Genomic DNA, 13,461 nt, shown 5'->3' on the forward strand with positions numbered 1-13,461 from the left:
GGTTTTACACATGGCTAGTGTATTGGGTATAATAATTTTGCCTGGATTTTTAACTGAGGGGGTTTGAGAGCCAAGGAACAAAATGTAACATGTTTTCAAACTTCAGCTTCGCTTATACTGTAACTTTCACAAAGCATCTCCTTAAAAGTCCTGTCCTTGTACAAAATGCATCAAAGAGATGGTAGAGGTTGGGGAATTTTTGAGGTTGGATTCGGATTTGCATCTTCAAGGGTCTCTTTGAGTGAACAGTCTGAGGTGTCAGAGACTGCCCGGTCCTCCCTCCCTCTACTGGCACGGCACTCCTGGGTCCTTTCGCCTTCTCTCTGCCTCCTTGGGTTGTTTTTTCATTCTCTATTTGGTTCCCATGCACTGTGGCGTGTACCTCCTAAATTCCACGAGAAACCTCGCAGAACTTTCTCTGGACATCCCATGGTGAGGATGTACTGAAATAGATCTTGTTTCAAAAGGCGTTAATTACGATACAGTCCTCAGGTTTTTTTTCTTCTGTGTCCTATTTTTCTCGGTAAGCCTGGAGATTTAATTTTTGCTATCATGCGTTGTCCTTTGACATTGCATTTTTGGAAAGCCACAGTTCTTTCTTGTCCTTCTTGTTTCCGTTCTTAGTTGAGCAATGTCTGTTATATTTTCTCCTTTTCCTTCTCTCTGTCCCCAATTCCCGCCTCATCCGCTCTGTCAGAGCATCTATCAATGTGGTGTCGATCACAGCTGCGGCGGCTTCTCTTTCATCTTCGTAGCCCTGCCAAAGGGAGGGTGGAAGAGAGAGGGAGGCGGGAAGAGGGTGGGGAGAGAGACTAGCAGAGGAAGGTCGGGGGTTGGGGAGTGTAGGACAAGAGAAGGGATACTTAGATGTTGAAGTTAAACCTTCCCAGCAGAGTTTCTTGTCAATTTCACAGGGGCAAAGGGTGCTTCTTCGTGGGTTACAGGAAGCGCTGGGTCCTTCCTTCTCTCAGCAAGTTGCCTGATTCTTTCCTCTAGGCGCGCGCGCGCGCGCGCGCACACACACACACACACACACACACACACACACACCCACTAAGACTCGTCCTACAGGCTCTGGGAAAAGAAAAAAAAAAGTCCTCAATCACCACCTCCTCGCCACCCCCCCTCCCAGCGGGCGGCCAAGGAGAGCTGGAGGCGGGGGAGGGGAGGGGGAGGAGAAGCGACGCAAGTGGGTAGCTTTTCAGCGCCAGCCAGGCGCGGGAGGAGGAGAAGCATTGGGGAGGCGCAGCCGCTCACCTGCGGGGCAGGGTGCGGAGGAGGGACCGGGGTTGAGCCCTCTCGGTCCGAGGAGCCCGGACGCGCCCGGAACCTCGAACGCGGCCAAGCTCAGGGCACCCCCCCTCCTCCCCTCGGCCAGGCGAACCCGAAGGGTGCAGCTCATTGCTTTGACAGAGCGGCCCGGCGGAGGCGTGGAGAGCGGCGAGCGAGAGCGCCAGACTGAGAAACTCGAGCCGGGAACAAAGAGGGGTCGGGCTGTGTGTGTGTCGGCTCGAGCTCCACGCAGAAACATATGGGTCCGAGGCCCCTGCTGTGACTCCCCGAGACCCCGCCGTACCCTTCACCGCCGACTCCCAGAGCTCGCCCGCACAAACTTTATTCTTGGCAAACTTCTTCTCTTTCTCTTCCCTCCTCCCCCACCTTCTCCTCCTTTTCCTCCTCCTCCACCTCCTCCTCCTCCAGCAGATTAAATGCGCCCGGGGAAGGAAAACCGAAGCGAAAGGGAAGGAAATAAGAAGCTCTAAAACGGACATCTCCAACCCGGGCGGCTCTTTAATTTTTTTTTTTATCCTCCAGGAAGTGGACTTTTCGTTATCTTCTGATTCTCCTTGCACCTTCTCTGCTGAGGCAAACGGAGCCTTTTTGCCCAGCTTGCCTCCTTTCTCGGAAAACAAACTCCCAAATTGGCAACCAGGGAAGCTAGGGTGGAGAGATCTGCGTACAGACGCGCCGACGGACCCTCCTCTGCACTTGGGAGAGTCGTGCCTCCGCCGGAACCGGCCTCCTTGGCGCGCAGACCCTGGAGACGCTGGGCGCGTGGGGTGGCCGCCGGGGCAGCCTAGCCTAGCGCGCGCCGCGCGGCGCAGACGCCCCCGGAGGCACGGGCTGCAGCGGCCCCGGGCAGTCGGGTGCCCTTCGGCCTCGAGGGCGGGCGCAGGCGCCGGGCTCCGCGGAGCGGGAAGGCGCGGGCGGCCGCCGGGGCTCGGGTACCGCTGCCGCTGCTCCGGCCGCGGGCTGCCGGCCCCATTTCCGCCCGCTCTTCTCCCTCACGCATCCTTCCAGACCTCTTTTTTCTCCTTCCTCTTTCGCTGAGCCCCTGTCTTTCCTGCTGTCGCCTCGGGCGCTCCTCCGGCGGAGCGGAGATTCCAGAGCGGTCGGGATGCCCCAACTCTCCGGGGCCGGCGGCGGCGGCGGGGGAGACCCGGAACTCTGCGCCACCGACGAGATGATCCCCTTCAAGGACGAGGGCGACCCTCAGAAGGAGAAAATCTTCGCCGAGATCAGTCACCCCGAAGAGGAAGGCGACTTAGCCGACATCAAGTCCTCTTTGGTTAACGAGTCTGAAATCATCCCGGCCAGCAACGGACACGAGGTGAGCGGGCCGCCGACCCCAGGTCCGAGAGGCGCGCCGGGTCCCGGGTAAAATTAGGAGGGCAGCAGATTCTGGGGGCCTCGACCGAGGGGTCTGGAGTAGGTCCTTCGTTTGCTGGGGCGGGGGGTTGGGAGGGGGACTGGATGGGCCTCCTGGCCAACCTTCTTCGTGTGTGGGGGGTGAGGGTGTCGGTGGGAGGTGGAGGGGTGTGCCGGGAAGGTTATTCCAGGTGGGTCAACTCTCAAGTTCGATTGTTGGCTTGTGGGCAGAAGCTGCCCTGAACCCCTGACGTCTCGCCTGCGGGCTTTCTAGTGGGGTTGAGAGGGTGCGATGCATTACAGCGAGGATGTCTGCACAGCACTGCGAAGTTCTTCCGTAGGACGGAAAATAAAGTGCACCCGCTACCTCTCTTGGTAGATGTCTCTGCAAAAGTGCGTTAAACCACCAAAGGCTTAGGCAGAGACGAGCAGAGCCGCTGTCAGAAAGGAAGGGGAGGCGGGCGTGGGCCGAGGCCGGGCGGGGCGGTCCCAACCGCCGCGGAGCGGGGCTCGCGCGGAGCCGGCCAGCCAGGGGGTCGCGCGCCGGGGTCCCAGCGCCCGGGCCGGCCGCAGGGAGCCGAGGGCGCACCGAGCCGGGCCACCACAGGGCGGGAAGCCTCCCGGTGCCGCCGCCAACACTACTTGTCTCCAACCCTGGTCATTTAAAGTAAAAAAGCGCTAATATTTGGGGTAAGTTTGGGCCTGGATCAGGCCTTAAATCAATGCCCCCCCCCCCAAAAAGAGAGAGTCGAGATGTGGCGGAAGCCAGGGCACCCACTGGGAAGGGTGAAAAGCGCTTTATCTGATCTTCTGGCCCGCTGCGGGCGATAGCGCAGGTAACCCAAGTAGAGTAAATAGAGACACGTGCGTGCCGGCGAGGGAAAGCCGCCAGCGGGACCGCGCGGAAAGGCTATTTCGGGCGGCGGAGAGTTTCGGAAGGGGGAAGGGGGTGCGGTGGGTGGGGTGGCTGGGGTGGGCGGATGGACCCTGATACTCGACACTCTCCTGGCCACCCTCCGTTAACAACTGGGAAACGCTTTGGAGGAAATCCGGTAGAAAAGTCCTAACACTCAAATGATTTCACCAACGCTTTTTCCCTCCAAAGAAACTTGGAGGATATACCCTTTTCCCTTAAATGGCATCCTTCTGCCCCCAGAAAGAAAGCGTGTGGTTTTGGGGGCGGGGACATTTTTGATTTTAAACAACACGTTTAAGAACTCTTCAGAGTTACCTTCTGTATCCCAATGGCAGGGGTGAGTATGCATTTGGAAGGCTGGGGGCCTGGGTTCCAAGAACACAACGGTGTTTGTTATCCTCGAATCTTTCATCCCAGCATGCCAATTTGAGGGGGGTCGGGAGGGGGGCTAGAGTACACCCGACCCCACTTAAAAGGTTTGTGACTATGTATTGGGGGTAGTAGATTACCGGGAGGACGGACGTCCAAGGAACCAAATAACATCCAAAAAAAACACTGAGAGGCCACGCTAGTCTTTGTGGAACAGCTTCTTTTTTTCTTCCTGCTCATTTTGCCTGTACTTACTTACTCCATGAATACATTTGCCACCCGCTTCACATTTTCCGTTTCCGCTCTGGGAAGAAGGGCTTTCCAGCTTGAAGCATAGAACCCAGGGATTAGGGCTCTGTTAATCTTTGCTGTGGTGGTAAGTGGGCATGGGGCAGACCAGGGAAGATGGTGAAGGGCTGATACCACTGATTTGCACGTGGTTGAGTCTGGGTGGATGGTGGTTACCAGAATTGATATTAGCTGGCCTACCTTTTAGATGCTTATAACCCGACTCTCAAATTTTCCTCCCTTTAACCACAGAAATAGTTCACTTTTTTTCTTGTCCTCTTGCACTCAGCCAGCAGTGGTAGGTTTATAAGGAGTGGGGCTCCTGCGAGGACTTGCTTGGGACAAGTTGCCTTAAGACCTCCGTCTGTGAGTGCCTAGTTTCTATTTAAACTGTCCTTTAGGTTGTAAAATGATATTTCAACCCGATTTTAATCAGCATTGATTGAAGTGAACTGTGGTTAGAGAAGCTATCAAAATGGTGAACCCCGTTAAGTCCGACTCCTATCACATTAGGTATGCAAGTAGCCTGGATGCATTGTAGCAATCAGCAGTCAGAGCAGCATGTGGGCCTTTCCCAGATTTACTATATTGTTATTTTTATTATTTTTCGTACTTTCTAGTCCTGGGTAGATAATGATCACTGAAAATATGTGTGGAAAAGAAAAAGCGAAAGGTTTCCCAGTTCTCAACCCTAGCCTATCCCTTTTAGATTGCTAAAGTGGGTAGATTGACTTGCACCCGGTCCTTTGAATTACCAGTGGATGCACACTTATCACAAACTTTAAGTTGATTTTCTTTTTGGGGGGGCATGGGACTCTTGCTGCTAGGTGGCCAGACAAGCACAGCCCACTCAGGAGCCCTACCACGACAAGGCCAGAGAACACCCTGATGACGGTAAGGCACTAATTTTACTTCTTCCAAGTTTATCACCTCACGTGCAGTTTGTGAATATAGGAGTATCAGGTGTGATGTGACTGCCCACTACTTTAACAAAATGGGAAAAAAAATCCAGCAAACCTACTGCCTGTTTCTAATGTATATTTACATAATTTTGAAACTGTCTTTGAATGAGTAAGGGGCCTTTGGATTTGAGTTGGCTTCCAGACTATGTGGAAGAGGAAATGTCTATAATAAGTTTTCCTCTTTTCCTTATTTTAGCCAAAGTTCTTATTGGCTTGGATCTTTTGTATTTTTGTTCTGCATTGTTATAGAGTGACAATCTACACCAATTTATTTTCCAACAAGAAATAGTTTCAAATGGATTTTCCTTTGTAAAATTGCTGTTTCTTGTTACAGTGACAAGGCAGGCAGTGAATGCATGGACGGAATATGGCTCAGTAAATGGAATCTAACTTGTAAAAAATGGAACACTTTATTCTTAAAATTAGGCTCTTTGTATATGGAACATGTTAGACTTTCTCTCCGTTTCTGATTCTTGCTCAAAATTTTAAAAATTGCATATATTTTATTAGATTTAAGGGGAGTTCCCCGTGACCTTAAAATAATCAAATAATCCGTAGGGTTTTCATTTCAAATAGTCTGCAGTTCTCTTTTCCTTACAATTGGCCTGACCAGAATGAAGTGTTCATACATATAATATGTCAGCCAGGAGAAGAGAGGAAGAGAACTATAATATCAGACTTTCTTCTGAGCTGCAGAGTAGTTATACAGATTAAAGAGAAGAAATGTATATATTAAACACACACAAATGTCTTTGGCAGAATGGTGTAGTACATAAAATTAAGTCTCCTGGAGTTAATCCTTTATAAATTCAATTAGTTGCCCGTGTACTAGACAATTCTTTCTGTCGGTAAAATCTAGACATTTTCTAGAAATCTAGAAGCACAGGTAGAATTTTTGAGTTTGCCCATAAGGTAGAGCATAACTTCAGGTGTGTAAGTGTGTGTGTGTGTGTGTGTGTGTGTGTGTGTAGCCAGATGGCCTAATATGTTTATAATACAGCTTCAGGTTTGTGAGTGTTTTTTCCTGCTCCTGTATTTCTTGGTCCAGTTTGTTAGTTTTAGAACAAATTAGGTTAGATGAATAACACTTATTTTTGTAAAAACACCCGTCAGTAGTGGAAGTAAATTGAACCACATGTTTTTAAAACATCTGTTTCCCTGCTAAGTCATTTAGGAGAATAAATACTGTCAATCTAAAATGGAGCATATTAATCCAGTTACAGTATTTTGTAAACAAGTCTTTTATATGAGGTCTGATTTGTCATAGAACTATTAGATTTTCAGATGAAAAATACAGTGATATAAAAAGGAAATAAATGCATCATTGATTGTTATTTGGATTCTCATAGGAAAGCATCCAGATGGAGGCCTCTACAACAAGGGACCCTCCTACTCAAGTTATTCTGGGTACATAATGATGCCAAATATGAATAATGACCCATACATGTCAAATGGATCTCTTTCTCCACCCATCCCAAGAACAGTGAGTAACAACACGCTGATGTTGCAAATTATTTTCAGAAGTGGAAGTTAATTTGTATTTTAGCAAAATGTTTGTTTTTTAAAACACTTTAGAAGTACTTTCATTATATGTGATTGGTCATTACTAAATAAGACCTGCTGTGAAGAATGGCTGCCTTGAAAGAGGACTACTTTTGATGTCTTGCTCTTGGAATTGTCGCTTTTGGCTTTTTGGTTAAGATTAATAAATAACAGATCTCCAGTTATCATGAAATCTAGTAAAGTCAAGTCAACAAATTCATGATATTATGAGTATTGTGCTTTTTATGCTGATGACAGGAGAAAACTGATTTAACTTTTCAGTTAACTAAGTATTGTATAGTTTTCACTGCCCATAAGCTATCTGGAATCAGAACTACTTTAGCTCATTTGTAGCAGAACATTTAGAATGTTACTTCAGCTTTTAAAACAGTGTTTCATTTTATTGTATTACCCAATGTTTTTTAAAAAAAAAAATCTGGTGGGTAGTGATGAGGTATTTTTACTGTCAGTTGTTGAGAAAGTATCATTTGAAGATAATCCTAATGGAAATTGTTCTTTTTATCTCGTGGCTCACTTAACTTTTAAAGTTCTAAAAAGTGCAGTGGCATTATAACTGCATTATGCAAATGTTTAACACTGAAGAATTTCAGATATATTATTTGATGCTATTTTTCTTTGTTGGGAAGTGAAAACCTTATTTATATAGGAGGAAAACATCTAAAGGATAACTTGTATAGTATGTGAATATGAAAAGTGCTGGTGATGGAGTTCTCTGGGAGAATAGTCCCTCCTGTGGTAGTGATAGATTTTCACTGATCCACCAATATATTTACCCTATTCCAGCCTTATTCTCCCTCTGTCAGCGAACTCCCAGTAAAGAACATGTATGTGTGGGTCTTGGGGATTAGGATTTCAGTCTGTTCCTCCAGGGAGACAAATCCAGGATCGTGAAAATGGAACCTATGGTCTTTGCCTTACTAGTCTGGTGCTACCAGTAAGTGGGGAAAAAATCACAGACATCTGGGGAAAGTACTGGAGTTAATACCTCAGTAAACAGAATCGGAGATCTCAAAGATTGATCAGAGTAGCAGAGAGAGGAATCAATTGTGAGCAAATAAGGGTATTTGTGTGATTATTTGTAGTCTTCGACTGTTAGAGTGATAGGTATATGAAATATATATGGACACTGATATAGAAGTTAATGTGATTATTTTCCCATAAATTTCAAAAAAATTTGAACTTTCAAGTAGAGAATAGGATACTCCTAATTTTTATATAGCAGCTAAAATGGTGATCTTGGCAAACTTGTGATGGTTGTTATGTGAAATAGTGTTTTCATATTTTATTTTAAAAGGCTTTTCAAATATTTAATGATAGAGATGTCTGTGTGATGTATATAAATCTCCTGCCTAAAAGGTATATTAACTAATTAAGGAAATACAGTTTAATATTTAGAGACCACCCCAAATAAATGCTTCTGAGTTTTAAGATTTGTAGGAAACTTTATATTTGTTGAACTAAATATGCAAACATATCAGATACTTCTTTTATAGTTGGGCTGATTTGTTGGGGTTTTTTTGAATGGTGAGGAGGAGGATATGTTTTAGATAAGGGATAAATGAAGATTTCTGTTGAAAGTCTTTTTAGAACAACAAATAATCTTTCTGACAAATCTAAATTATAGTCTCTGCACTGGTAACAATAAAAGGTAACCCCTAAAACAATTTTACACTTTTCAGCTGTAAACACAATTAATGCTTAATAAGTATTTGTGGGATTTATTCTTTAATTCAGCTACTTCTCCTTTCAAAATGATAATCAGTAAAAGTCAATATAATAAAAATCTGGTATGAATAAATTATCCCCAAGCATATTGAAAATTAAGCTTCTTTTCTTTAAATCAGCATTTTGTGCTTTAGGTCTCTCCAGACACCCCCCCGCCCCCCCCCCCCCCCCCCGCCGCCCTGCACCCTCCAGCCAATACTAATAATTTTGAAATTCTGATAGAAGGTATTTATTGTTAGTATATGTATTAAAATTTTGAGGTCAGTGAATTGAACAGTCATTCATTGTTTAGGAAAGATTTGTGGCCAGAATAAATGTTGGTGGGTGTAGATTGGAGGAAAGGGGTGTGGTCAGGAAACAGTTACCTTACCCTGTTACCTGCTGCTTTGGTGTGTTCTGTTACGTTTTAGGCTGTATTTATTTTAGGCACATTTTCTTGCCATATTCTGCAGTTTACACAATTATAGAAACTTTTCAGTTTTAACCACAAGGCTATGTCCATTTTTATTTTTTTTAGGGGCAGTTGCAGTCTTTGGTTTTTAATACCCAACAGCTGTTTTTAATGTGTCTGAGATCCAAAACACTTAACCGGAAAGCAGCCTCTCTTATTCAACCCTAACGGCGCTTCTGCTTTCTTGCTCTTTAACTCTCTTCTTAGCAGGACTTAGTGTTTGTGTAAGTGACAAACTCAGTGATAAGTTTTCATCTAGGGTGTCAGGAGCTGGGTGACCATTTGTGTTTGAACTGAAGGTGGGGGTAGCCCCAAGGAATCCTTGTTACTTGAATTTGCATTACAAACAACTGCTTGTTTACTGCATCTGCTGCCCGCAGGTGTTAGGAATAGAAAAACATCTGGGGGGGGGGACCCTGACCACCCCTTCCTCACACAGAATCTTCCATTTTATAGGTAACTGCACACATCCAGAGAATACGAGCTGAGGCCAATTGGCATGCACAGAAGTGTTTCTGTTTGTAGCTCATTTTAACAATTCTATATGCTTTTTGCTCTTTTTAGCCAAATACTGACATACAGATGCTTGCACAGCTTTTACCTGTGGCCTAAGTACAGTATTACCTGCTCAAGAGAACCACCTTTGCCAATCCAGCTTTTTTCCTTCTGAAGGGAAATTTTAATTGGCTAATTATATCCTTCAGAACTGGAATTCTTAGAGGTGTGTTTATGCCAGGAATCTTATGAATGAGTATCTCAGAGAATTTTAAATGAGGATTATCAGTTCACATAAATCAGGCCTAATAAGAAAACATCTATAATAATAACACATTTGGTGTCAGTTCTTAAAGCACAGTAAACCTGGGCTTGAGTTGGTCGTTTTCATAGTAAGAAGATGCTGAAGCTTGTTAAATATTTAAGAGGAAGGACCCTAGAGAATTTATTAAAAGCATACTCCCAAGCCTTTTTTTCTGTAAGTCTTATTTAGGGCAGTCCCTGTAGGCCAATGGTAAAGTATTAAAAGAAAAAAATAGGGGCTCCTGGGTGGCTCAATTGGTTCAGCCTCCGATTTTGGCTCAGGCCATGATCTCTCAGGTCTTGATCTCACAGCTCTCGTGAGTTTGAGCCCTGTGTCGTGTCACATTGTGCTCTGTGCTGACAGCTCAGAGCCTGGAGCCTGCTTCAGATTCTGTCTCCCTCTCTCTCTGCCCCTCCCCCACTCATACTCTGTTTCTCAAAAATAAATAAACGTTAAAAATTTTTTTTAATAAAAAAAAAAAGTTACCTCTGCTGGGTCGTGGCACTTGTGTGACTGAATACCGTGTGAGCAGGGAGGGAGTTTGGCTGGCTTCAACGTCGTGAAAGTTCCCTTTGGCCTGATGCACTGTGGTTATTAATCTTAGGTGTCGGACTTATATTTGTCCCATAGACAACCCAAGTTTTTTAACACCTCTGAAGAGAAGCATCTCATTTCTCTTCAGCTGCTCTGGAAGGAAAAGCAGCAGACATAGTGCAGGAAGCTACAGCAAATGTTGCAGCTGGGTCATCAGACCAACAGTAGTAACACTTGGTCAGCACCGTGCTGCGGACTGCATGGTTTCTTTACGCTCATACTGAGGATGGATTTTTAGGTGGGAAAGGACAATGTTTCTGTTTGCATTTCATGTTTCCTGTTTTTCTTACTTTTAGTAGACATTGCTATTAAAATGGCTGGGGGATCTTTTTTCATTATTTTGAGCATCTCCGTTTTATTGGATGGTTTTTTACCTTAAGAGAAACATCATTTTGATTTCTGATGAACAGAATATAATAGGGATCTACTATGACTTTATCTTAACCTACTCCTGTGTTTGTATTTGCTTTCAAACGGCTTAAATTTGATTTTTGTCATTGCTACCTCTTGAATTAAGAAGTAAGCTTACGCTTATACCACTGTGCATTGCTGCATAGCTTTGAAAATACAGAAGTAAAAATTCAAGAGTGAAGGGAGACTATGGCTTATATTTTGAGCATGATTTTTAAGGTGGGATGTCTTCACTTTACTACAAGAAGCTACTTCATTTGATTTAGTGAACAATTATTTAAAATTTTCTAATCTACGTTGCATACTTTCTGAAGCTAGGTACCTTAAATTTTCCTCTTTACCTGAAGCACAGGAGAATTTAAGTTTTAGAAAATGTGTTCTATCTCAAATGTGAATGTGTATCAGGAGAATGTGTGGGGAAATTCCCCTGAGCCCTCAAACTCTTCTAGTTGATTCATTTGATACATTTTTAATTGTACTGCTACAAAGCAGGGAAGGATCTCAGTCTGAATAATTGGAAGCTGATGCCACACAACCCCCTGCCTTCCCACCCCTGCCCTCTCCCTCCTTCATATATCTTAGATATCTCAGGACCAAATGGTTTGCTTTTTCAGGTGTTCCAGGGAGCCATACTACCCACATCTGACCCTCCAGGAGCTAACGCTGTATTTGCATCACTCTTACAGCCAAACTATGATCCTAATTCAGTTATGTTTTTTTCAAAATAACTAGAAATTTCTTGTTCATTCCTAAAAATAAGAGAACAGCCCAATGTCACTAAATTGGCCTGCCCCATACAGGTCCTGACCTTGCTCTCATCAGCCCCATTATTTTGATTCAGTCTATCTTGGGGTTGGAGACTTATGTGTGACTTACCAGGACCAAGATTGGACCTTACAGGTGGGCTCCTCTGGGCTTGAACTTGTCCCCCCACAAGTATTCTTTCATAATATCAACTGAAAAAATTTTGTAGCTTTTGAGTCCTGTTGTGTTGTTTTTGCTGTTTCAAACAAATCCTGTTAGTTCTTTAAGCAGAACCATTCTTGGTTTATGTGAATGACATTTGTTTAGGCAGTAGATCATTCCATTCCTCTCTGACCCCTTTGTTCCTCATTTATGTATTATAGACATGATTGGAATTTTATAAAACTGGTTTCCCTTTGATTTCAAAATAGACTTGGAAATTAAAGAGAAAATAAGCCAGCACTGTCTATGGGTTAGCAGAAAAGCACATATTTTTTATTACCAGGCAGAAGTAAAGCTCCGCATTATATAGGTGCTGCTGCCATGGGAGTGAAGGTTTTTTAAAAAGAAGATATTCATTTAAAACTTGTGTGTCTTGAAAATTATTAAGTGATTATGCCAAACAGGGAGTCTATAGGAAGCTAATACTGTAGCAGTCAAAAGGCTTAGTACTGCTTTGTAGTGTCCTGACAGGCCCTTATTCATTTGGAAAAGGCAGCCATTGGACTTTGCTTAGATATTTAAAATATATTTTAGATCATGATGACTTTTCAATATTAATTATGACCTTATGAAGTCACAGTATAGGAATTGTACACTTTGCTGTAAGCTCTTAAGTCATTTCAGGCACATAAGTGATTCAATCTTTATAAAATTTGAAGAAGCAAAGACAGAAAATGACCTAGAGACCAACCACAAAGGCCGGGTAGGGTGTGGGGGCAGACGGACAGGGATATTGAAATACACTGACCTGACAGGAAGAGCGGGCAGTTGAGTAGAGGATGGAAAGGAAACAGGAATTGCTCACTGCAGAGATTTTGATAATGTAGCCAGTGTAGCTGGAACTATTTGCAGACTATTTAACAGGATGTTCAGGGGGTTTTAAAGTCTCCGTAAAATGATGCATTTATACACAATACCCACTCTAACTAAACTTGTAAACCTGCTGAAATTAACTACCTGCTATGTGTAGATCACTCAGACAGCTCCCTGAGGAGTGTACTTACCAGCCTTCAATTTGCATGGGGAATATTGCAAGGGCATTAAAGAGCAAACAAGAGTTTTGCCGACTACCTGTCTCCTTCTTCCCATCTGTAGGAGGAAATATGACTGTCAGAGATGTTGCGTCACAGAGAGTCTAGAAATGTGTTTTATTTTTACAGCTAACGAGGGGCAGGTAGATGCCAAAAAACTTTTAATTGTTGGCCATTGTTGCGAGCTATGTCCACACATAATTCTGTATGAAGCTTGATGATAGTTTTTCAGAATCAAGCTTTGATCTTCATCATAGTAATTTGTTGTTGATGTTATGTTCACTTTAAGAAAGAAGACTGTTGCTATTTTACTTAGCATAGAGAAAGGTTGCATGAAGGGTCGCTAAGGGGAGGCTCTGTCTGATCTAGAAGGAGGAGTCGCTCTAGTGCAGCTTTAATTTTCCCTTCGTGTTGTCAACTTCTTAATGAAGCAGTTCTCAAAGCAAATATTTAAATCCTGACATACTAAGATCTATTTATAAGTCCTTTTTTTATCAATCCTAAAAAATTTTGCAGTAAAACCTATCAACTGTTGATGATAGCTGATCACCTGGTCAAGGACTCCTGATGAATTGTGAGATAGTTCCATTCAGCTAGCATTGGATAGACACAGCAGTAGATTTGCTGAATAAAAAATGTACTAGAAATTCTTCATGTATGTGTTTTGGCTATTTCCAAGTGATCGCTCTTTATCAAACCAAATGCCAAATGAGAAACAAAATCTGACTCTGTCTGCT

General features: G+C 43.9%; 1 protein-coding gene across 5 annotated transcripts in view; it reads left to right on the top strand.

The window, feature by feature from the left end:
• Window positions 1–2,203: 2,203 nt before the first annotated feature.
• The window catches only part of LEF1 (lymphoid enhancer binding factor 1), a 120,284-nt gene continuing 109,026 nt past the window's right edge, over window positions 2,204–13,461 (top strand). For 2 of the 5 annotated variants that reach the window (XM_039238765.1, XM_039238768.1), the window contains exons 1-3: window positions 2,204–2,611; window positions 5,050–5,116; window positions 6,534–6,667. In XM_039238765.1, the coding sequence (XP_039094696.1) occupies window positions 2,399–2,611; window positions 5,050–5,116; window positions 6,534–6,667 (414 nt within the window). In that variant the 5' untranslated portion in view covers window positions 2,204–2,398. Of the gene's footprint in view, window positions 2,612–3,677; window positions 3,903–5,049; window positions 5,117–6,533; window positions 6,668–13,461 lie in introns of those variants that run through there. The other 3 variants (XM_039238766.1, XM_039238764.1, XM_039238769.1) reach the window with 3 other exon arrangements.

Source organism: Hyaena hyaena, unplaced genomic scaffold (assembly GCF_003009895.1).
Source record: "Hyaena hyaena isolate Hyena2069 unplaced genomic scaffold, ASM300989v1 scaffold_146, whole genome shotgun sequence".
In the NCBI taxonomy this organism is placed as follows: Eukaryota; Metazoa; Chordata; class Mammalia; order Carnivora; family Hyaenidae; genus Hyaena; species Hyaena hyaena.